This window comes from Tachysurus vachellii, chromosome 8, assembly GCF_030014155.1.
Source record: "Tachysurus vachellii isolate PV-2020 chromosome 8, HZAU_Pvac_v1, whole genome shotgun sequence".
Lineage (NCBI taxonomy): Eukaryota > Metazoa > Chordata > Actinopteri > Siluriformes > Bagridae > Tachysurus > Tachysurus vachellii.
In genome coordinates this window covers 15844024-15869649 of record NC_083467.1, presented here as the reverse complement: position 1 = coordinate 15869649, position 25626 = coordinate 15844024, and the positions used below count along the sequence as shown (strand labels likewise).

At 37.6% G+C, this 25626-nt stretch overlaps 2 protein-coding genes across 8 annotated transcripts in view; both read right to left on the bottom strand.

Moving 5' to 3' along the window:
- map3k20a (mitogen-activated protein kinase kinase kinase 20a) lies at nucleotides 1-23422 on the bottom strand. Of its 2 annotated transcripts, XM_060876540.1 has the most exons (20): nucleotides 23213-23422; nucleotides 19812-20003; nucleotides 18997-19084; nucleotides 16679-16780; nucleotides 16390-16455; nucleotides 16102-16130; nucleotides 15873-16010; nucleotides 15289-15375; nucleotides 14899-14973; nucleotides 13676-13782; nucleotides 11438-11573; nucleotides 8256-8300; nucleotides 7730-7760; nucleotides 7477-7616; nucleotides 7247-7309; nucleotides 6943-7041; nucleotides 3448-3564; nucleotides 3279-3353; nucleotides 2812-2962; nucleotides 1-1535 (listed from the first exon to the last, which is right to left on the bottom strand). In XM_060876540.1, exons 2-20 carry the CDS (start codon nucleotides 19968-19970, stop codon nucleotides 853-855), a joined length of 2391 nt encoding a protein of 796 aa, XP_060732523.1. In that variant the 5' UTR covers nucleotides 19971-20003; nucleotides 23213-23422; the 3' UTR covers nucleotides 1-852. The 2 variants fall into 2 exon arrangements, with proteins under 2 accessions (XP_060732523.1, XP_060732524.1); XM_060876541.1 differs by lacking the exons at nucleotides 1-1535; nucleotides 2812-2962; nucleotides 3279-3353; ... (4 more) ...; nucleotides 7730-7760; nucleotides 8256-8300 and adding an exon at nucleotides 9382-10934 and having other exon boundaries at nucleotides 23213-23420.
- A 554-nt stretch (nucleotides 23423-23976) lies between these two features.
- rapgef4a (Rap guanine nucleotide exchange factor 4a) overlaps nucleotides 23977-25626 on the bottom strand; it is a 38246-nt gene continuing 36596 nt past the window's right edge. For all 6 annotated transcript variants that reach the window (XM_060876533.1, XM_060876534.1, XM_060876538.1 and 3 more), the window contains 2 exons: nucleotides 25486-25540; nucleotides 23977-25009 (listed from right to left, as the gene is read on the bottom strand). In XM_060876533.1, the coding sequence (XP_060732516.1) occupies nucleotides 24882-25009; nucleotides 25486-25540 (183 nt within the window). In that variant the 3' untranslated portion in view covers nucleotides 23977-24881. The remainder of the gene's footprint in view (nucleotides 25010-25485; nucleotides 25541-25626) is intronic.

Here is a 25626-nt window from a genome sequence, read left to right as displayed (position 1 = left end):
TCTTTTTAGATCCATTTTATTTTTAGGATACAATATGATATAGGTGGATAAATTATATAAAATATATAACAATACACAACAGTCTGAAACCTGAGACAAAATACAAATACTAATACATATAATAATAATTAATTTAATAGGTAGTGCTGTGTGTGTGACTGTACTGTATGTGTGTGTGAGACTGCGTGTGACTGTGTGTGTTTGTTTGTGTGTGTGACTGTGTATGTGTGTGTTTGTGTGTGTGTGACTGTGTGTGTGTGTTTGTGTGACTGTGTGTGCTTGTTTGTGTGTGTGTGTTTATGTGTGAATCCCTAACAATATTAGTAGGTTAAACATCTAAATCATTCCATCGCTTGTATATTTCCACCCACTTTTATAAAACAATTGCATACGTGATTGTAGCATGCAGTTATGCATTACAGGATTGCTTTTTAATCATTAAATACATTTCAGTTAAATTTCTATGTACAGACAAAAAAAAAAAGCAATATGTATAAAAACCTTTACTGGCTCTACAGCTTGATCTCCACAGGTAAAAGGTTGTGTTGTTAACATTTATAGCTTTGTCATCTATATTAGAGAATGAGACTGGATCAGGAAGAAAGGTCTTTGTTTATTTCTAGCTATAGTGCATTTAAAAGTGTCTTCTTTTTTCATGTTTAACCTGTGTTTCTCCCTTTGATTGTCGTGCCTGTAAATAAACATCATGAATTATTAGTTAAAAAAACTTCTGTTTATCATTCCTTGCAAAGCAGCTTATTATACCAACACCATGCCTCTATCTGCTGTTATTTGTACATCTTGTAAAAATATGTTTTTTCTTTGGTGCAATAATTTAATTTATTAAAACCCTTAGCTCCGCCCACGCCCCCCTCTTCCTCCCTTTCGTGAACGGCCTCTGAGCTGTCTTTGGTCCGGTTGCTTATGGTCTTGTTTGAGAGGCTTTTTGCGTTCTACTTTAATCCATCCTCCTTCTGTACCTTTGGCATCCTCAGGCTCATCTTTCTGCTTTTCTCCTACTGTTGCGGTTGCCAGTCCTGGGATTATCGGTAATTGGTTCTGTGGTACTACGTGGTTGGCCCGGTGTCGTCCGCCTTTTGGGGTGCTATGAGACGTATGACTGCCCCCTCTAAAAAATCTCCGGTCTCCTCCTCCACTCACAGTTAGAGAGCTAGAGGAGCTTTTTCTTTGGTAGTTGTACATGTATCTTCTGCTATGAGAGCGTTCTCTATCTGATGTGCTCTCTGAAGTCGTACTAGATGGGCTGCTACCCTTTGACCCCAAATGGATTGAGGAGAGTTTGGTTGAAAGTGTAGGTGAGGAGCTTCGGGAGTCAGCCCATTGTGAAAGTGGACTGCGACTGGGTGATCTTCGCACCGCAGAAGCATATGACGACTGGTTACCAAAAACAGACAGGAACTGCGGTAGAGTCATGCTGTCTGATTGGCTGCTCATATTGGCACTGTGGAGCTCCTGGGTTTGGTTCTCTCTGAGTTGCTTTGATCTCAGACTGGAAACCCACTGAGGATCAACACCTGAGAGATAATACAAAAAACAGTTGAGGGCAAAAATCTAGTGTTTATTCATTAACACTAGTAACAACAATAGATTATGAAAAATATTTTTCCCTTTTTCATAACTGTTTCATATAATCAGAAAAGTTTTAGGTTCACTAAGCTTTAATGTACACGTCTATGACATATCTGTTATAAATATGCCATTGTATGCCTTTTCATGCCTTTCAACTATTTTCTGTTTACTGTTGTGCATTGTAGTCCTGTTAATGGACAAACCTACATTGCATTTGTAACATGACTGAATTCCGTTTTTAAAAGATATTTTGTAAATTGTTATTTATATTTTGTAAAAACAGTAAATTTTTTTTAATCAGTACAGTACAAAACTGTTCAGTACATTTTTTCACCTAGACACCATGGGGTATACATTCTTTTGGACTGAACAGTCCATTATACAAAAACCTGGTTTCCAAAAGCACACTGGTAAATATAGCATGCTAGCACAAGTACAATATTTCTGTTTAACTACACTGTATAGCCAGAAAAGTTTGTAGACATCTGACCACCACCATATGTGGTTCTTTCCAAAATTGTTGCCACATTTTATACAACACAGCACACAATTAAGAGGATGTATTTATATGCTGTAACATTAAGATTTGCCATTGCTGAACTTAACCTCTTCCAGCATGACAGTGTCTTTGTGCACAAAGCGAGGTCCATGTAGGCATGATTTGCCAAAGCTAGTGTTAAAGAACTCAAGTGGCCTGCACTGAGCCCTGACCTCAACCCCTCTGAATACCTTTGGGATGAACCAAAGCACAGAATGGCTCAGGAATTGTCATTGGACACCAGAGCATGACCTCATTAATGCTCTGGTGGCTGAATCGGATTAACAGTCACGTTCCAAAATGTAGTGGCAAATCTTCCCAAAATAGTGGAGGCTGTTGTATAAAGAAACTATATTGTTAGATAAGAGACTATAGTGGGTCCTGGATATTGTTGATGATGGAAACTGTTTTTGTGGTTTGAGATTTTAGTCTTGATGGAGCAAGGAGATAGTTGGTGAATGTTAAAAGAATTACAACGAAGTTTTATTATTTCTATTCAGGGATAATAATTAATTTCAATTCTCTTTACCACTTTTTTATTTTTATTCTTCATTTATCATTGTTAGTATATGGAGACATTTAACATTACATACAACCACTAAATTGAGAGAATGTTAAGTTCTAATTTTAAACTCCTTACTCAGAGTGTCTATGGTTCCAAAAAAGGTAAAGATTAGTATTACCAGAGTTGGAACGGCTCCTGAAGTTCCCGTCCCCGTTTGTTGGTGGTGTTTCTATGAGCAGCTCCACACCTCTGATTTCATCTGCACCACTGACCAGGCTCCACCGCACTGAGTGCACATGCCTTGTGTTCTTTGGAGACCTGACATCACTCTGATGAGACAATAAGCACACACTGAGTTATACATGGGGCCAAACAGGAACCAAGCCCTACAATCTTCTTCTAGTGCCCTACTGCAGAGTTGACATGACTGGAGAAAATACAGGAGAAAAGTCTATACTGCGCTAGATGTGGTTGAACAAGCTGTTGGTTTAATGGCTTATATCAAACAATTCAAGTGAAGTTTAAGGGAAAGAGTTATTCTGGTTTGTGCCAGTAAAGAGGACAGACATCCACATTCACTTTACTCTGAATCCTGCAATTTCTATAGTATATGTCAGTGTGTAGAGAAATGTTATGTTCAGTTACCTCATAATTTACAATGCAGTCAACAGTCTGTTTGTCAGATATCCCAACAATCCATTTCTCCATCACAAACGGTGGCTGAGAAGAAAAAGTACATATCTGTATACATCAGCTCACAACCTACACTGTGTTAATCACTGCATTATAAACACTATAGCCAAACAGAAACTACCTTGGTCATCTTTAAGACTTCCACGTCCGGTCTATTTGCATTAAATGTGACGTCTCTGATATAGGTTAAAGCAACTTCATCTCCGTCAAGCTCCAAGTACATTTTCCATTTGCAGTCCTGCAAAAGGCATATAGAAGACAGAAGAATATATACAGAAGCTCAAGGCAAGAGCAGAAGCTAATTCTATCAATTCCAGAAGGGCCGAAATTACAATAAATAACAGGAAGGTTCAATACTGTGCAGGCATAAAATGTACTGTATATATCTTTTGGTGTCGAAATGTCAAATCTGGATTTGACACATGGAGGTGTAGCAGGTAACAACTGAGTTGAGCCTGTGTAAAGTTTTGCGTGTGTGTGTGTGTGTGTGTGTGTGTGTGTGTATTCCTGCCTCACATCCAAGGTTCCCAAGATAGACCAATGTCTCACTTATATACACACACTGATTCACACCTCATAATAATCTAGCAGAATCTGCTGGCATGCTTTCATGGGGTGGGAGGAATTCAGAACAAAAACAAGTGACAGAATTTAGCACATTTTATTTTATCAAGATAACATAATCAAGCAACAAACAAATAATCTGCAATAGACTGTAATCATAACATAATAAAATGTATGCTTATGTTTCCCAGCAACTTCATGCAGAATATGCCAACCCAGAGGGTAAATGTCATATACTGTAACCATTTACCTAGTTAAATAACTGCATTTTAAAATTAACAATATTCAAATTTACAAAGAATATGTAAAGGACACAAACTTTCACACCAATGGGCAATTTAGAATAGACACCATCCACCATTCCGCATGTTTTCGCAATGTAGGAGGAAACTAGAAAACCTGTAGGAAACCCACACAAACTCATCATAAAAATTATGCACTTAAACTCCAAACATTCAAAAAACCTGAACTCAGGATCAATCCAGGGCTTGTGGCAACATCATCACCCCCTGCACCACCATGCCTCCATAGCTGGTATAGTATTTTCAAATAGAACTCTGCCTAGAAGTTAACATCAATGCAAAAACAATTGCTAATTTCCCAGAATTCTCTGTGAATGATACATGACACATGACAATGTTTGTCAATATGAATTCTTGCTCCAAAACTTTATCAAATAGCCAAATACTGAGTTTGGAGATTGGCATATGTGAATAACCAGTGTATCATCAAACCAAACATATTGCTCATTAACTCCAACTAAATGGCACTATTTTTTATTTTTTTTTGCAACAAACGAACCAACCATGAAAGCCACAATAAAAGAAGACAAAATGAGCAAGTGAGCTTATATCATCCACTCTCATTCCCATCAATCAGCGAAAATGCGCTGCTCATCAGAGGATATGTTATAAAGTCCTGGCTGGCGTTGGACACTGTGCACATGCTGACATATCAATAATGATTCCTCCATTCCTCCAGGCCCTGAGCGCAATTCACCGATCATTACTTAAAATACACTGCTCCTGTTGCAAGCCAATCTACTGTGTACTGAGATCAGAGCAGGACACATCACAGCAGAGTCCTAACACACATCTTTACTTCCTCACAAGTGTGTGGTGTGAGTGTTAAAATGAGGTGTGTGCCATGGATGAGCATGTGTGTGTTCTGAGGGTGTGTTCTCTGTTTTGGACTGAGTGTGTGTGTGTGTTTGCTGGAAGGGTCTCAAAGCAGAAGTGTCAGAGGTCCTGAGTGTGTGTATGTCAGAAGCCATGTCTCGCTGTAAAGGTGCCAGACTCCACCTCGTTGGAACAGGCTGCAAGCACCTTGGCCTGGTGCTTTTGGGCCTGGCCTAATCACACCGGCAGAAACAATGCGCCATGATGGAGGCCAGCACAGCAAGCGTCTAATGACGCCTCATACATAATTCAGCACCTTTCCCTCGACTCAGTGCTGATATCCTCATTAACAGCACACTCGCTGCCTGTCAGATGGCCAGTGCACAATCGCAGGCCCCTCATTTAGTCTTTGAGAAGTGCAGCTGCTACCATGACACCGCCAGAGAGAGAGAGTGAGAGAGAGAGAGCGAGAGAGAGAGAGCAAGAAGAGAGAGAGAGAGAGAGAGAGAGAGAGAGGGGAGAACGAGAGACAGCGAGAGAAGAGAGAAAGAGATATAGAAGAGAAAGAGAGAGAAGGCGGGGGAAGAGAGACGAGAGAGCGGGGAAAAGTGTGCAGAGCGGGTTTGTTTTATTTAGTCCAAAAGAACCTTCCAGTTTGTAAAAACAAGGCTGACACAGAGCCTGACACCAGGCAGGGGAAAATAATTAGCTCTCATTTTCTCAGCCTCCTGTTTCCTTCTCCCTGCTGAGTTTCCTCCCCACTAAACCACCACATGTCAGGAGAAATGGGAGGCAATTAGCGGCCTCGCTTCAGCCCCGCCGCACGCACTGAAAGGGGACTATTTATGATGGGACAATGAACAGCTGAAAGATTAAATAACATTTGCCTTTTAAAAAGAAAATGACTTCTGGCTAAATGGGCCATTTTTGATTAAATTCAAGCAGCAAGTGGAGAAGCGGCCTTTCTCCCCTTCTTTGAGACCTGAACAAAGCCTTCGCAAGCAAGAGGGGGTGGATGCTATGTATCACTCTAGATGGAAGATTTATTTATCTTTTTTCTGTTTATTTTTAAAGGAGGGAAGAAGAAAAAAAAATCAATCTTGCAAACAGAAAAAATGTGCTTAGTGAGAAGGTGGTCAATAGCTGATGGGAGAATAACAGGCATCTTTACTTAAGGAAATGGCAACTTCAAAGCAAGTGTCGCCATCTTGACATCCTAAAGAGTCTCAGTTCTATACACTGATGACAAGTCATCGCCCTGAGTACAAAAGACCTCCTTCTTCACCACAGCGCAAATAAAAATTCAGAATAATGAATGCAAAAACATATCTACACACTATTTGTGGTATGAGGTGAAAATAATTGCGGTATGAATTTGAATCATCGGCTTGTAAACTCTGATATAGGGCTATGGGATTTCTGGCTGTAGCTTTAGGTTTGGAGCCTATGAAATTCCTTTAAATAAAGAGTTTTAAAATAAAAAAGTGTCACCAAAGAAGTTTATTTTAAGTATTATTTTTAACAGAAGACACGGAAACGGAAGACAAATGACATTTTAAAACATTAAGGCAGGGCTGAACTAACAAGGACTTGAGGATTGGAATGAGCACGCTTTGAGCTACAGTAATCAAAGATTTGTTGATTTCTAAAGTTTCCAACACTTTTGCACCATTTTTATTCATTTATTTTTTTGACTGTCAGCAAGTCTAGGTTGCAAGTGATTTTAGAATTATTTCATGTCAACATATTCTACCATTTTTTCATTTATACCACCTCATCTAAGTATGAAGACTAAAACAGGATTAAATGTTGTCTTACACCGTGATAAATCACAAAGTTTAAATTGTAGTGCAACTGGATTAAAAGCCAGACTTTTGTGTAATCTTTTTTGTTTGTACAAAGGTGTTTTGGTGCTCTTATGGCATCTGTTGTACCTGTGGACCTGTCCCTGGTTTCCAGTGATAACCAAACACCAACTCCAGATTCACAGTCTTCCTCCAGCTTTCCCCCTCCTCTTCTCCATCCCATTCATCCTGACAGGGAACACATGTCAAAACTCTACTTACATCATCAACACATATGTACATAAATGTAGTATTTTGGTAGAAAGACCCAGGTAAGGTTCATGGTTATACAGAATATGAATCCTGTTATAATTATAAATAACACCATGAATTCTAAACTTATTTTCCAGCACATTATCATTGCAGAGCATAAAAATGACAACACTAACCATACCTTTGTTAGTGGGGGGAAATGTAACAGTGCCAGGTAATCATTTCTTAATTTTTCAATTTCAGCCTGAAAAAGAAAAGAATGTATGTTATATCTCAAAAACACGATACATAATACACACAGATACACTTAGATATACTTCTATAAATCTGTAGCCTTTTCATTCTATTCTACTATATTACACCAAGTAGCTTCACATCTCATGCCCTGGTGCAGCAGTTTCATTACATTACCTTCAGGTGTATGATATGCCCTTTAGAGGAGATGCCCATATCTCTCATATCTGCTTCAGAGAGGAGCAGCAGCCTGCGTCCAGTGATGTGGTTCTTCTTGAAGACATCAGCGTAGCGCTGCATTTCGCACTCTACACCGTCTGCAACAACACACACATACAGCAGGAAGTGACTGGTACACATGAACATCTGGGTAGTATTTTTGAAATCAAAATTATGTTATAAAAAAAATCATCTTATGAGAACGTCTTACCTGTCCCAAATATCTGCGACATCCAAAAGTACTGTGAAATGGAGGATCTTTTAGTAAATAAACCTGTTACATTTCAAGCCTAAAATTAAGAAATAAACCTGTTACAATTCAGTTGTTGTTGCTGAGATCATCCAAAAGATACTCAGAGGATCGATAAAAGTGAAGACCATATATACTGTATATGTAATTCAAACAGATAGAATGTGAAGTGTTGAACTTCTTTTTGTTTATTCCATTTTTTACATCTGTGAAACCTCAGACACTAAATATTTTGTCGGGTGTCTTATTCACTTTGTCCTATGCTTTTGCTCTCAACTGCTTGTCACATTTAAACTCACATTTTATATCACTTTTGATTGAGACCGATTTAAGCTATAGTAATTATTTAAAAAAATCTTAATATAATGTTTGTACAGACTCAAAAGAGATGCCATACTGTCTACTGAAGAAGTTAACCAAACACAGTTGTTTCAGTGCTCTCCTAATCAATTAAATATCATAATGCAGGTTTAACAATAATACTGACCACATGCTCCTCTGTCCAGACATGGATGGCCAGGTTTGGGAGCAACTACAGAGAGAAAAAGAAATTAATGCATACAAAAGGTGAACTCTTATTAAAGAATGGTTTTAATTTACTCATGAATGCACATTATAATGTATGTTAACATAAATGTCATCAATTCTTTATCAGGCTAAAATGCCTCATACCAAATGTAATATGCAGCACTTTTGTATGACATGTCCTAACAAACTACAGGGGGACATATGCGTTAAAAGGCAAATGCCAGTCAAAACACAAATCGCATTATTAGCAGGTAATATTATAGTAGAATAACACTGCTGTGCTGAAAGATGGTGAAGAAAATCAAATTGAATCAGTAATCTGTGCATGGAGTATGTCACGTGCACAAAAAATATGGAGAGAAAGATGGAGACAGAGAGAAAGCACAACTGTTGTGTTTTCCCTCTGTGTAGCCAGATGGGCCCTTAACTCCCCCGTATGTTCAGGGCTCATATCTGAGGATGTAAACAAAATTATAATATGTATAAAAAAAACATCTGCCACATGCCAAAGCTCCATGGCATACATTTGCCTAATTAGAGTGATATAACAGTACATTTCATGCAGCCATCTTGTATTTCACAACTAGCTTGCATGGTTTTTATAAGGATTGGAAGCAGACTGTTGACAAAAGAGGAGATGGGATGAAGGGAGGCGTGGAGACAGTCAGCACAAATGACTCTGTAATTGAAATTCCTTTAAGAGCTCAGCAGAGTTCAACAGGGTGCAGAGTGCACTCTGTCCTGCTGGTGTTATCCGAGAGAATATGGCCAAGTTTTGACCTTATGTTCATTTGACGCCGCAGGAGCACTTCCACACATCACGTCCAGAGATCACATTGAAAGTAGAGCTTATTCGGGTGTTCACATCAAGACAACCGCATTCTTGATCTAAAAAATTGCAGTTGCAGTGTATTTGTGCTTTATTATGTGTTATGGATAAGTTAGCATTAAAGTAGCGGCACATCTGTCTTCTGAAATCATGTCATCTGATTCATCATACACATCAGGAAAACTCACCATGCTGGAGCTTTATGTTAAATTTTATAAAAAGTATAAAAAGATAAATATGGAAGAGAGTTTAATCATCATTTTTGTGACAAAGTTTATTGCAAAAGGCAGAAAAGATCAAGATCAAAAAACGAAAACAGAATATGAATAGTATAATGTCAGAGGAAAACAATGGATCTATGACATACTGCAAAGACAAAACCTATAATATATATTAATGTATATACTGTGTATATGTCTATGAGTGTTCTTAGTTCTACATTAATTTGATTGTTAAATGCAAACATTATCAAAGTCTGAATAACGTGATACTGCAAACAAGAACACTGCAAGTAAAAAAAAAAAACATTTTAGGAATAAATATTAAAATGTGAACATTTCATTATGTGTTTTAATGGACAAAAGCAAAAGTGTGACCTCATGTTTATAGATCATATGTGAGGTATTTACCCTGATAATCCATGCAGTTATTAGTATGCATTCTTTAACTGTAATCGAAACTGCATCAAATTCATGAAAATATGTAGGAACAAATGTCCAGTAACGTATTTGTTACGTTCTTGATTATGCAAACTTTTTCTTTCTAGCTCATCCAATGTAAGGATTTTTTTAGATAATCCATAACCTGAAGAAATGTTTAGTCATCTGTATCAAGTTTTACAGAACAAAATATCTCTTTCTCTCCCACTCTCTCTCTCTCTCTCTCACACACACACACACACACACACACTCTCTCCCTCTCTCTCTCTCTTGCGCTCTCTCACTCACTCTTTAGCCTTTCTAGCCTATGTGAGTATCTCCCAGCCTCGCTGCTCAAATTGTCCAATCTTAATGTCAGCAAAATGTCACTTCATCATAAAAGCGCCGAATCTTCACTAGGCTGACATGCGGCTCACTCGCCCCTCAGCACGCTGCTATACGTTCACTTCATTTGCCATAAATGACATCCATAAGGACTCTGTAGGCGTAGGACCGGCAAGGCTAATGTAGTCCATACTTAGGAGTGGGAAACAATTATTACTTTCACCTCTTAGCTCAATCGGAGGTTTTTACATGTGTTTCTTCATGAGTTTTAAAAAACAACAACAACAATGTGGTATTATTAGAAAAAGAAACCAACAAAAAAGCAACTGCGATATCAGGACTACATATAGATTGTTCCTATATATAGATCTAAAGCCTTACCGATAACATTTATTTTTATAATAATATCTATGATTATATGAGTAATATCTATAAAACTTTTTGCAAACAGTGAGGAAAGCTAGTATAAGACCACAGTTTTTGGCTAATTAACCGAGAGGAGCTATTACTAATCGCTGTCACTGTCATCAGACCAGCTAAATGCAGCCATGCTGAGTTTGTGTCCTTCTCGCATGGAGCAGGTCTTGGAGGAGTTCTGCGTGGCCTGCATGCTGACCTGCATGTCTGAGTGCAGGACAGGGACAGAGGGGGTGTCCAGGCTGAACACGTCCTCGAAGCCTTTCATCACAGCCTGCAGAGCCAAAGCACCCAGTTCTCCGTTACAGCAGCCTCTTATCTCACACGACATCTCCGACCTCTTTGACTCCTCCATCTTAGACTCAAAAAATGACTCCGAACTTATCTTAGTGGCCAGGGGGGCAAAGAGCTGAGAGGAGAGCAGAAAAGGCAAGGTAGATGAGAGACAGCAGAAAAGAGGAGAAAATGGGAAAAGGGAAAATGAGACAAAATAAGATTTCAAATGAAAAGCCGGAGAGTAAATAGACAAACAGACATAAACAAACAAAAAGTGAAATTCGAATACAAGATGGAAAGAGGAAATTAGTGATTTTTTTTCATGATAGAGAAATGGCCATACAGAATAGCACCAGGTGAAATGTGAAAATGAGGAAAGCCGAAAAGTGTGCCACTAAATGTTCAACGTCGTCTCCCTTTTAGTGCTCTGCAAGCATTCTGAAGCAGGCCATGTGAACACATCCAGATTAATATCTGTCAGCATGCTGTGTAGAGCAGCAGCACAAAACAAACCCGATGATTCTTTTCACAATGCATTTACCTCCTGCCTTACACAGAGTGAGTGCATGTGTATGAGAAAGTTGACAGGTGATGGTGACAGAGAGAGAGTGAGAGATAGAGAAAAAGTGGACTCACTGGAGTGTTGGACTGCTCTATGAGTTTCTTCTCCCACATCTTGAGGCGGCGCTCTCTCTCCTTTAGCTCCTGCTCTTTAGTGCTCAGGTCCCTCTCCAGCTTCTTCAAGCGATCTAGAGTCGCCTCAATCTCGCGCCTTCACACAGAAAAAACATTAAACAAAACACCTTAGTTTTAATGTCACAGGTGAACTCATTCACAGAGACCCATACACCAGTTCAACAGTCACAGACACTTCACAAGGTCCAAAAGTATCTACTACTTCCTGATTTATTCACCGCTTTTACTGTATTTCCAACTTACTCAAGAAAGCATTCTTCTTAATTTATTATTATGTTTGAAAATCCTTTTGTTAAAGTGGTGATGTCAATCATTTCATTTAAATGCTAGGTACAATATATATACGCACTGTTTTCATTTTCATTTCAAACCAGAGGTGACAATTTCATAGAAAACCTCCCTGAGACGACATGAGTCAAAATCTCTTTTCAATGCCACCAAATGAGTGTCTTACTGACTTACTCTAGGTATTTCAAAAAGTATGTACGCATCACTGCCGTTACTGTTTGCAATAGATTAGAATATATTTTAAATAATAATAATAAATGGTAATTTTAGCTTATAAAATAAGATATAATTTAACAGAATAAAACTCTCTTTCATAATACTGTTTTTTGAAGTGCACTTTTTGCTATTTGTTAATCTAATTTTTTTCCACTGCTGAGGACAGTTTAAACGCTGTGATCGCCATGAAGACCACCAGAGGGGGCAGTGAGTAGGCTGCAAATATTTTGTCCCACGACAGTTATTTATAAAGTAGCATGTGAGGCAACCCAGACCTCCCACTCAGCGCCCTCCAGGCAGGCTTCCACTCCCACTCCAAACTTCCCATGTAATTGCTTTCCATGCTTGTCACTTACTCGACAATCACACACGGAATTTCACATTCACGTGTGCCATTAGCTTACTTGTTTTCCAGACATCACATTTGCTTCTTTTACTTTCTTTCTCTCTTTCTGTAGGAGGACCTGAAAGACGGGAATCTCTTGTTCTGCTCCGGGGGCCTCTTCCAGCTGGTCTTAATATAGGTCTAACATCATACACCCAGAACCTTCTACAACTGTCTGTCACAGCACCAAAACACTGAAGCCCCAGCTTGCATGGTGGAAATGCTTCATATGGACCATGTTCTACTCTCCAAATAAGCCTTAATATCTTAATACTCAGTTAACTCGGCTCATATAACTAACTTTTATATCTGACATCACAATATGCAGTGCAGCCAGTAAACAAGTACACAGAGACATCCTTTTTGTTTAGATTTGCTACAGGTAGCATATTAAAATTAAATTTGCAGATTGACAGATTTGGACACTGTTATAAAATATAAAATATAAAACTCCCCAATTTCACTGAGTCTAAGGCCTTGATTTCCTGACATCCCAAATAATGTTGGGGAGAAACCATATTTAAATCTTGTGTTATTTGTTCTTAATTATAGTGGCAAGCTTAGATTGCTGAAGTGTAAGCTAAATTTCAAGTTTAACACTAGTCGCGAGACTGTTATGAGTGTTAATGTGACAAAAGAAAAACTGTTCAAAAGACAAAAAAAAAAAAACTGGAGAAAAAAATTCTGCAATAATACTGCAACATTATTTTTATTATTATTATTATTACATATTATTGTGTAATATTAAGGACAATTTCATAATATTTTGAGAGGTATGATCTTGAGAAACTTTAATATAATTAGGTCTTTATTTTAGCTGAAATGGCTATAAACTAATACCTGCTTTTTGCACATATTTATTTTAATATCTATGTGATTTTCAAGGATGTGAATCTCACTGTGTGTGATTAATGATTTTGCCCTGACTTGCCCTGTAAAAACGTATTCATTGCAAATGCTTATTCATTATGTTATTCATTCATTATTTAAGAGCACAAATGGATAAGAGGTGAACCTTTTCCTAAAGTATTCTCAAAAATCAGTTTAAACGTTTTTTGCAAGTGTTATCAACTTTAGATAAACAGATCAGACAAACAGTATATGAGGGCCTAAGATTGTGATAAATACCAAATATTAAATAAAGCTGATGTGTTTAGTGATTAATAATTACAGTACACTTTACATTTCTTTGGAAGGTGACCATGCATGACCATATACTGCATGTCCGTGTGTGTGTGTGTGTGGGAGAGAGAGAGAGCGAGAGAGAGAGAGAGAGAGAATAATCTTACCGCCATTCTGCTTTGTTTTGCAGGAAGGAGTTGCACTGATCAGAGAGCTGGCTGTCATTGCACATGGCCTCTAGGATGGACAGGATCTCTTTAAACAGGGGCCTTTTCTACACCAGAATGAAAATATATTATTAATATTAAAAATGCACTATTCGGTCACTGCAAATTTCTAAAAGACCAGAACTGAAACAATAAAGTTGAATAAGTAGAACTTAGCCTAATTAACACAGGACTTACTATGTAACTAAGTATGCATATGCTGCTATGCACAATTTTTTGACCAGATATTATTAGTGTTTGTTCTCAGCACAGCAGAGACACTGATGTGATAATATATCAGGTTTAGCAGCATTGTTGGGATTCCAGCAGAAACACACACACACACACACACACACACACACACACACACACCATAAACTTGTTTGTGCTAATTTTGGCACACGTTTGGCTAGTAGTCACATATTACTGCAATGATTAAAATGACAGAACAGTCCATCACTATTAAATGCTCCTTTATAAAATAAATTCATCATCATTTGGCTGTGAAAACAGATACCTGAAATTTGAATCATATACTGTACAGTAGTAATATCCAGTACATGATTAAACATGTCATCATAAGAGGAAATTCTATTTTTGAAGCACTTTAAGAGGTAGAAAACATTCTTACACATTACACATTGATACTATTAAAAGTTCAATGACCTGTTTAGTTGGATTTGGTTTTAAATAAATTTAAAAAAGCTGTCTCACTGAATGACAGGATGAGAGCTAAGCCAGTGAATATCTACTTATCATCTACACTGAACTGGGTGTGGAAGTGTTTGAGGAGATATGTGACCTGACAAACTGATGCCTGATGGAGGGATGACAGAAGCCCTCTGGATTCTTGGAGCTTACCATTTCATTCAAAAGATATGAAGCATTAGGAAGCGTAGAAAATGAAACATCAGCTCATGTCTTAATGAGGATGACTTACTCCTCTTCGTGAATTGTTTGCTTTGCTCTGCTACAGACAACTGACTAGATATGGAATTAACACTAAAAGGTAATAACTGTAACGCAAGACATAGTTTGTATTACATTATTATTAGATGTTTATTGCAGAGCATTCATGTAAGGTCAAGTATCAAAAGATGAATAAATTGTGTTTGCAGAAACAGACACTGTCTTCTAGAGATTTAACACAATCTTTATTTCATGAGTAAAGACTGAATTCTTACCAGTGGTTCTGTTTCCCAGCATTTCCTCATCAGGTTTGCAAAACTGGCAGGACAGCTGCTGGGAATAGTCAATCTCTGCAACACACACACACACACACACACACACACACACACACACACACACACACATATTACATTACCATCCTTTCCACTTTACAACACACACAAGATACAAAGAGCTCAGAACATGGAAAGGAGCATATCACTCTGCAGCACACAGAGTTATGGGTTTGCTGAACCAAAACCCAGTTTCACATGAGCAGACTGAGCGAATATAAGTACTGTATTTCTGATTAGATGAAAATCAAAGAGAGCAGCTCAGAGCATGTTTATACAGAAACAGAAAACTGTGTTTTGTAGATTAGATTAGAATGATGAGTTATGGTATACCTCATTCTTCTCTACAACCAGCCAAGCTACTTGCAGCCCCTCAAGCCCTTTGAATGGAATCTCACGAGTCAGCATCTCCCACAGGACCTAACACACACACATACACACACACACACACACACACACACACACACACACACACACAGAAGGAGAGAGAGAGAGTTCTGAAATTTACGAATAGTGTTAATTATAATTAGTGTAGTCATAATTGCTGCAGAAACTCCATTGGGCAGTGATTTTAACCGAGAACATTCTTGACAAAAAAACTACCGTAAGAAAGTATACACACATTTCAATTTAGGTAAGGAGCAAGATCGACAATTTAAAGGTTTAAGAGCTGCAGGCACAGAATAAAGGTGGTTATATAAATAAACAATTGAACAAACGCAAGTTTATTTTTAAAGTGTATTGTTGTATGTGGAATTAAAATGCAACACTTTTTCATTTTTGGTGTTACCCAGATTATTAAATGCTAGACCTTTATGGTTATTGAGATACATACAAAAGAGAAACCTATTTGAGATAAGAATTTCTCTCATCAAGGGTTTTCACACACACAAAGACAAAGAGAAAGAGAGACTCACCACTCCATAGGAGTATGTATCACACGTTTCAGAAACGGGAAGGCTCTGAATGACCTCCGGGGCCATCCAGGGGAACGTGCCAACCAAAGACATGTGTGTGGTGTGGGAGTGAAACTTAGATGCTCCAAAATCACAGATCTATAATTACATAATTATACAACTGTTAATTCTCAGTGCATGCATGATGAAATCGCCATCAATCAATTGATGAACAGAGTTTGAGAAATACCTTGAGAACTTTGTCTGCTGTCATGACCACTGTAAAGAAAGAAAGCAGACACATTTCCTTTGTAAATAGGCTTCGATTATTTCCACCCAGGGGTTTATAATCATAAGAACTTTTTGTAACCACTTAAACTTTAGTCTAGACTCACATTCATTGCTTCTAACTACTGTACATAGTTTCCCAATGCTATACAAAACAATTCATAGTAATTACTGCATCACATATTTTAAGATGAATTACTTAAAAACATCTGGAATCTGGAAAAAAATTCATGAGAACTGGCAACAGTACCATTTCTGGACTTGAGATCCCGATGGATAACTTTGACCGGGGCCTCTGCATGTAAATAATGCATTCCTGCAATAAACAAAAGAGAGAAAAGAGAGAACTTACTGCAGTTGTACTGTACATCACAAGCTTTCACAAAATCTCACTTCGTTAATAATCAATATTTAGTTATTAATGAAATTATAATTTCCAGTGATGATCTATATGTGTCATGTGTTTTTAATAATTTATGTTTTTTTTTTGTCATTAGTTCCAGTTACATTCTAGTGTATATGTGAATGTTTGTGTGTACCTTTAGCTATCTCTGTTGCCCAGGTCATGATCTGTCTCATGCTGATTTCTTCACTTGCATCACTTGATAGATAATCATACAACGACCCTCTACTGGCATACTCTGAAATAAATGTCATAAATGAAAATGCAAAATATTTAATGCTATATGGTTTTAAAGTTTAAGTTATCTTATATATATAATATATATATATATATATATATATATATATATATATATATATATATATATATATATATATATATATATACATAGGGTTAGGAAACTCAGGAATATTTATAGTGTGTTGGAAAAGACCACTAACTACTCAGATTCATTATGTGTGTATGTGTGAGTCTGGTGTTCAGCCCATATTTCCATGAAGGAGTGAGAGTGACCCCTACTGTCCAGTACCTTTCCCATGGGAATATGGCGTTTATTTGTCCAATGGTTTCCACCCTTACACATATAAATACGCTTAATAAATAATATGGTGAAAGTTATATAACCCTTTTGCAGCAGAGTTCCTCTTTCCTCAAAGGAAAACATAGTTTATTGCACAACATTATCAAGGGGGAAAAACAAAACAAATAAACAGTCCACATTACATTGATAACCATCATGCCCAAACAAAAGCAACACACAAATGCAAAAAAAACCCATAAATGATAGGCACATTAACTCATATTGTTGCATGGATGTTCTATAGCTTATATTACATCTAGCAGGGTACATGATGTACAGGAGATGGACTTTCAAGTACTAACAGCTAATCGTGCATATAAAAAAATATGTACATGAGAAACACTTCATTTAATAAAAAGTCACTGCAAGAAAACCTTAAATATAAAGAATTAAATACTTTCACTGGACAGCACTAGCCGATGGTAGACGTTTTCTCTGCTATGGACTTGAGCTGTATGAGCTTTTCATGAGCTGTATCCTGCCTGCTCTTTATCATGACTTCCTTGAGGACATGCCCTACCTATTTCTGGGAAGTCTTTTTTGGCATGTGAATCAGACCTTTAAACAAATACTGCATCTGACTACAATACAGAACTTCATCAGTGTTTCAAATGATATTTGTATGAACTTTATAAGCCGTATCACAGAGCGGCTGTGTCATGTACAGAAGCAAGAGAATCATATAAACTGTCTATTAAACACTGGGCTTTGACTCCTTCATTACTGAAATATGATGGGACGGGAGATTTATAACCCTGCTGATTAAACTGGAAACACAAGATGCCAGCCAGGCTGCCTGTAAACGTCTCTCCTTTACCTGGTGCTAATTAGTTCAGTCTTTGATAAATAGAGATGGCAGTTTCCTGACAACCCACACTCCATCTACATACTATACCTTTCCTACTGCTGCGCTGAACACATAACAAACCCGGGCTGATAGTCTTTCAAAGAAACATCTAACATTAAATAATGCTCTACCTATACTGTAGCTGTGCAAGGCCAAGCCATTATTTTACAGACAAATCTAATTAAAGTCAGACAGAACACAAAACCTTTAACTTTCTCTGGTATGTTTGGGGTAAAATTGAATTGTCTCTTCACAATATACAGAATAACTGTAATACAGAAGTCTGGCTTGGTTTAGTAAAAGGAAAATACTCCTGCCATCTCACAAATTCAACAAAGTTAATATAGCAATATTAATTAACAACAAGTCTATTGTCCATGTCTTGCTCATTGGGTATAAATACTAACACATTTAAATATATTTAATATTAATCTTGAATTTTATATGCTATTAATCTTTATATTATTATTTATAATAACCTTTTGTTCTGTTTATGTTCTGTAAAGCTGCTTTGAGACAATGTCAATTGCAAAAAGCACTATACAAATAAACTTGAATTGAACTGAATTGAATTGAGATTTGAATGTGCCTTCTACCAAAGTTAGTAGGTATTTCTTATTCTTAGTTCATTATTTGGAGCAGGCTGTTGAACATGAGATTAGGTTTATGATTTATGTTTATGATTATACAGACAATCTACTAAAAGCTTAATAAACCTAAAAAAAACTTATTTACAGAAACCCAGCAATGCTGACAATAAGCAGTGATGAATGTGATCAAATAAACTGTTATTAACAGTTGTTGACTTTGTGTGTCCGTTTTTTAGAAAGCATCAATAAAAAATTTATGAACTTGACTAAGCAAATATTGATATCCGTACACTGCCGCAGGTTTTTTATTACATATCTCGGCTTTTTAATTATTCTGATGTAAATAAGTCAAATAAAGGGTAGTCATAATAATGACTCAAAGTTAAAAACTACAAGGTATAAGAGTTTGTTAAAAAACAAACAAAAAAAAAACAGACCTGTGACGATTCCATAGTTTGGGGGTTCGAGAACTGCGCCATAAAACTGGATGATATTTCGATGGCTGAGGACACTCAAGATCTCTGCCTGTGACAGAGGAGGCAACAAATAAAGACCAAAAACAAGCAAATGGTTTTCCATTCATAACTAACATTAAGAGTACATGTTACAGTTACGAGAACCAAATCATCCTGTGATATCTGATCATTCTTAGATTACTAACAAAATTTTATTTGTGTTCTGATTGTTTACAATGTATCAGTTACTTATGACATTTAAATTGTATTAATAGGCCAATTTTAGGGTGGCAAGAATAATTACAATACTGTTGAGATATCTGTGTAGCTGCAAATCAAATGAATGCTTACATACAAGCTAAAAAGTTAAAAGTTAAAATGCTATTTTGTGTAACATGTATGTTCACGTAACATATCTTTTTCATTTTCACAGATTTCTCAACCGTATTTCCAGAATCACAGTAATACATGACGTAGTATGAGCTAAAATTGAAACGTAAAAAAAAAATGACAAAATGACAAATCCATCACTTCAAAGTAATTTGAAGCCAAACAGTTCTCACCTGAGACTAATATGATTTAATTATGTGATAATTTTCTTTTAAAGACACAGTGCATGCATTTCTAAGATCACAAATGAAACCCTCAGCACCACACACCCTCTTCAGTGCAAGGGGGAAGCACATTCGAGGCTGGTGCGTAGCACCAGGAGCTGCATGCAGAGAGGCAATTAAAATGATTATCACACTGACAATTAAAACGCGAATATGAAAAGCACAGGCAATTACATCGCCCACCTCTTTCTCAATCTTCAGCAGCTTTTTCACCGCCACCTCTTTGTCTTGCGAGATCCAGCGGGCACGGTATACACTGCCAAAGCTCCCGCCGCCACAGTTCTCGTAGAAGTGGATGTCATCAAATTTGATTTGAACGAAGGAGGCGCCCAGAGACGCCATGGCATAATGACACTTTTAAAACACTTTGCTCTCCTGTACAGGCAGTGAGTAGGCAGAAAAAGAGGGGAGAGAAACGTGCAAATTAGAGATGAAGTTGATTTGAGTCCTTGTACGCAGTGACATCCAGGTCTGTGCTGCTCTTATGTCTACTTTGGTATCATTGTAGAGTGACACGGATAAAGATATACACGTTTCCACCCACCACCTCACTCATACACACTCACATGCACTCACACAAACACACACACGATTAGAGTTACAGGCAGTGTGAGCTCACTACACACTCACAGTAACATGTTTGACTCCAGTGTCATGGGCTGTCTCGAATGAAAGAGTCGTTTGTGCCAGCGGGGAGTGGTGTAACTCCAAAGTCTGCAGATGACTATTTAAGTGACAGTAAATGTAGGTGACTGTTTGTATGAAAATGATAGCAGTCTGAGCTACTATATGTATATGTGTATGGTATGTGTGTGATATTAGTCCTCCATGCAAGTGCTTTGCAGCAGATTCCTCCATTGCCCCCTCCTTTGGCCACCTCCAAACTGAGTGTGTGAGTCAGTCATATACAGCACACAGTCTCTTGGCCCTGGTTTAAGCCTGAGGTATTCCTGGCATTCAGCCTGTTACACGCTCATGTCAAACACAGTGCACGAATTTCCAAGATCGCCAGTCATCACGGAGAACCCGAGACTGTTCTAGAACATTCCCGACCACTGAAGATGGTTTTACATGGCTTTAAATAAAACCACACTCCAGTGTATTGTCTCTGTCATGAACATTTTTGTTCTTTGATTTCACAGGTTACACACATGGTAACTCAATCAATCCTTTTACCAGAATCAATCCTATCGAATAATATAGGATTGATTAAATTAAGTATATGCACCTAAAATAATGATTCACCTACAAGGAATACAAAACATTTTAAGAAAAGTAGATTTATACATTTTCATTCATGCCATTAATTTAAAGCTGCAGTTTATAGCTCTTAGTAGAGATTATAGAACTGTAATAATCATGTAATGTTGAAGATGAAAGAAAAACTGTGATTTGCAAACTTGTAATGCAATGGATCTGATCTAATTTCTTTGTTTCAGGACACTGTTTACATTTTTCTGGTCCATAAATAAAAAGAACAAAGGAGCTTAAATGAAAATCTTTTCAAACAAATTGTGATAGAGCATTTTGAACAAAGAAGCAGAGGAAGCGTCTCTGCAGCAAGGAATTTATTTGAAAATGCTTTCTTGTTTTCTTTCCTTGCTTTAGAAAGCTTGGCCCTTGAGTCCTTGCTTTAGAAAACTAACCCCTGATTAGCATCAATCAGGGATTAGTTTCTAAATATATTGTATTTTAAAGATCACTGTTAAATGGTTGAACAAGCATCACATTACACCCTCTGTCTGATCTAATGATCTCAAGTTTATGATGTTTTTTGGAGATTGCATCCAGATCATTACTACACGTCTACATAACATGGTTAAAAGATGATGCCTTAACCTGTTCAAAATGTAATACAGTAACCTCCACTCCTCTGTGAAGGCTTTCTACTAGATTTTTAAGTGTGGTTGTGGGGATTTGTGCTCATTCAGTCACAAGAGCATTTGTTTAGTTCCAGTAAATGGGATTCTTAATGGAACATCATACAAAGACATTCTAGATCATTTTGTGCTTCCTTTTGTTTGTGGAAGGCCTACATGCGAGTGTGATGGCCACACGTCCACAAACATTTGGCCAAATTGGGAATACTTTCATGTGTCATTTTGTTTAATTTTAAAAAAAAGGATGTAATAATTGATGTGCAAGATAGGAACTAATTTTCTGTCACCTCTCTCTGCCCCTCATAAACACTCAACACCTATAGAGATAACAATGTCACGTTGCTAATATCACAAAGAATGCTTGATATCCATGTTTGCAAATTCTCATTCTAGACTTGTGCATTTGTATTGCTTTCACTTGAAATGTAACCAAAAATCAAATCAGTGATATCAATCATTTTTACCTTAAATATTACTCCTGCTTGCTGTTTGCATGTAACACAGCAGTAATGTGGGCATGAGGGTAATAAAGGCCGAGGCGCACAATCTCTCTCTCTCTCTCTCTCTCTCTCTCTCTCTCTCTCTCTCTCCTTGCAAGTCTATATTTAGCATTGCAGTTCAGCAGCATGGTTGCTCTACACAAAAGGAGATGACAGCGGGTATTACACCGTCTCTACTAACCTCTATATCAGAGGTCAAGGCACAATCTCGCGTACATATACTTTATGTTGGCACGATTTCAAAATATCACGAAAAGTAATAAAACCACATACATGTAATGGTCTTTGAGCTTCTGCTGGCAGTTCTGTAAGTCCAACACTATGCCCAAAGGATTTAATAAACTCAAAACGTCACCCGGATACAATGTGATTGCGTAATTTAGCACGAGTTGGACACAATGTCAAATGAATGGGCAAAACAGGGCATCAACAGGGAATAAAGTGAAATGTGGCATACCAAGCGCGGTCACGTGTCAAACTGGAAAAAGAAAGTAAAATCTCCCAATATGGTCCTGATGTTCTGACCCTTTATAAAAACAGAAACCGTTTCACAGACACAACCCTGAAAACCGAAAAGCCCCCAAAGCCACATTTATCAATGTGCAAAATCACAATCACACCTTATCAACGTGTCAAAATCAGTTTCTGTGCACAGCTGAAACCCGACAGATGTAAGGGACAACAAGACAGTCGTGTATGTCTTGTATATTCAGTACAGAGACCAGGTGTAGCACATATGTAATGCTGCTTTACCCACGGCGCATATAAAGGTCTGTTTTACGTACAATCCAACAGAAACCAGGCCAGGAGAAGACGACCTCAGCTGCCATTTCACAGTACGACATAATGGCGAGTATTTATACAAAAGTAACCTTGTAGCTCCAAAGTGAAGTGTATGGGCCTGTAAGTAAGTGCACTGTACACGTGAGTAAGTCTAGCAATTGATAATAATCGCGAGTGACGCACAGAGGTGTCAAATGTTCAATCCGAAACTACCGAAACTACTGAAACCAGCAGTACAAAGGGGTTATAATAAACCCTAACTGGTGCATGCGTAATACCATTGCCCCGTATACTATAGACGCATGGTGAGAAATATCACTTGTGACGGATGAATAGCGTCACTTCCTGAACAGAAGACATAAACTCCGGCTGTTAGTTTCTAAACTTATTCTTCCAACACATCAAACAAATCGTTGCATACCAGGTGTTGTTCCTCCGCACCGTGTCCGCTCTGTAGGCTGGACGCGTCTCACGGTTGGTGAAGGTCGCCACGGAGCTCGTGACACACGCGACTCGCCTTTCCGCCGGGGATTCACGTGTTGCACAACTACTTTGTACTTTGCTGACAATATGTAGAAACAGCGGTGGCTCCCTATTACACACACACACACACACACACACACACACATACACACACACAGTCACATATGCGACAACAGCGTCACGTAGTGGACGGAAACGGCATTGCCAGGAACATATAAACAGATACACAAAGGTGTGTCGATATGTTGATAGTGTCACGCTCATATAAATGGTAGTGGTATCTGTATGGTGTGGTGCTCTTACAAGGGTATCAGACACAGCAATGATTCTGGGATTATTTGAAACACTTAATATTAACACTTAATTTGAAAAACTGTTAATATCCCATCAGCATAATTAACACAAACTGTGCATGGTATGAAAGGAGCTACAGTCTGTAACTTCATGAACATTTAACAAACTATAAAATCTCTACAAGGCCTTACATATGGCCGGTCAGCTCAAGATCTCAATAATGCAGTGCCTTACACCCTGATTATACACACTACCATATTACTATCATTTCAGTGTCACTGCTGTGCTGAGCCAACACCACCACCACCACCTAATCTGTCCATAACTGCACTCAGAATGTATAAAGTAACAAGTTCAAACTGAATTCATATTATAGGTAAAAATACTGGACATAAATGAGTGAGACTATTCAGATTGGCAAACAGGCCTTCTTTAATAGACTTCAAATATTTACAAAATGCATACATCCCTCGGTAAACACTCTGATTATTTACACAGTGCAGTCCACATATAACAGTTAAAAGTCTGAACAAAGCTTACCCACAGACTTGTGCTTGGGGTCCCTTAATTTAATGCTGAACTAATTTCATGCTGAGGTGCAAATGAAGTAACACTTAATATTACATCAGATGCACAACATCAACAAACCCCATTCATTCAAATTAACTTGTGTGCAAAAATAATAGAACACACCATGTGCAACGTTCTTCACGAGATCATCTGTAATTCAGCAAGCTCACTGACACTCCACCAAACAAAACAGTACAAGTAATAAACAGATAGATCCTTCAGATTCCTCCTTAAACCATTCAGACTTCAGCAGAAAGTCCAGTCTTCTAACATTTCGATGGATCTGAAAACAACTATAGGACAACACCTCAGCATGTCAGAAAAATATACTATGTACATAAAGGTACAAAAAACTGCAAAAGATTGTCTTGGATAATTCCTTATGCATGAAAATGAAAACAGCATCCTACAAATGGCACATATATTTTCGCTGTGGGTATGCTTGCGGTTTCTGCTGATCATGAGAGGAAGAGCTCTGTAGGCTTGTCATATATACACTCACTGACAACTTTGATAGAAATAGCTGTACACCTGTTCAGTCATAAACTCTAATCAATCAGTCAGGTGGCAGCAGTGCAATGCTAATGTTATGCACTGCACTTCTGCCAGCTCACAAGCTGATTGAATAATTGAGAATGAGCAGATGTACAACTGTTCCTATTAAAGTGGCCAGTGACTGTATACAGCTAGATTATTCACTGGAAGAAGTGAAGCAGCATGGGTTGTTTCTTGACGAGCAGCGCTCAGGGGCGCCGGGGCTCCAGCTTGTGAGAAAGTTGGGACAGAGTACGTTGGTTGTCAATCACACTGATTTGTCGCACATAGAGCCGAACGTCCTGGTGGTTCTTGGTAGCTTGAGGAGCTTCGTAGTCTATAGACATAATAAAATGATACAATTGGATCAGACTGTAAGTAATTTTGGATGTGATTTGATCAAATTTATGTTAGAATTTAACTGCACCATGGTTAAAATAAAAAAAAAAACAATTCCCCATTAGAATTCATATATAATTATTTATATATAATTCTACATAGATACAAATAATTATAATTCTATTATATAGATATATAATTTAAAAGATCCCACTGGCAGTCATAATAAATAAGATTGACTGACTCACATATTGGTGTAAAAGTAAAATGAGGGTTTTTTTATTTGCCACCATATAACACCTAATTACAACCTACTAACCCAAATTACAAAGAACAGCATCTAAGCAAGAAAAATTAAATTGCACTGTACTGACTTTGTACTGATGTACCGAATTTGTTCAGGTTAAGTCTAGTGTACATAACCTGCTTAATAATCAGCTAAACCAGAAAAAGATGTTCAAGCTGTGTACTTACTGAAGGGCTGACTTCTGCAGTATCTTATTATCCGGACTGTGTTGGCAATCATTCGCTGAAAAGTATAAAACCATTATAATAATCTACCACAGATCCAGTAAAATGTTATATATTCTGAACTTTTAAAATGTATTACTTATT

What these genes read in the sequence shown, in the direction of transcription:
- map3k20a (XM_060876540.1), bottom strand. Translation starts at nt 19,970, where the DNA reads ATGGCGTCTCTGGGCGCCTCCTTCGTTCAAATCAAATTTGATGACATC. An exon ending in CAAAACAAAGCAGAATGGCG is followed by an intron (nt 11,574 to 13,675) that starts GTAAGATTATTC and finishes TTCTGTGTGAAG; the next exon opens with GCGCGAGATTGAGGCGACTC. An exon ending in ATTTCCCCCCACTAACAAAG is followed by an intron (nt 7,042 to 7,246) that starts GTATGGTTAGTG and finishes GTTCCCTGTCAG; the next exon opens with GATGAATGGGATGGAGAAGA.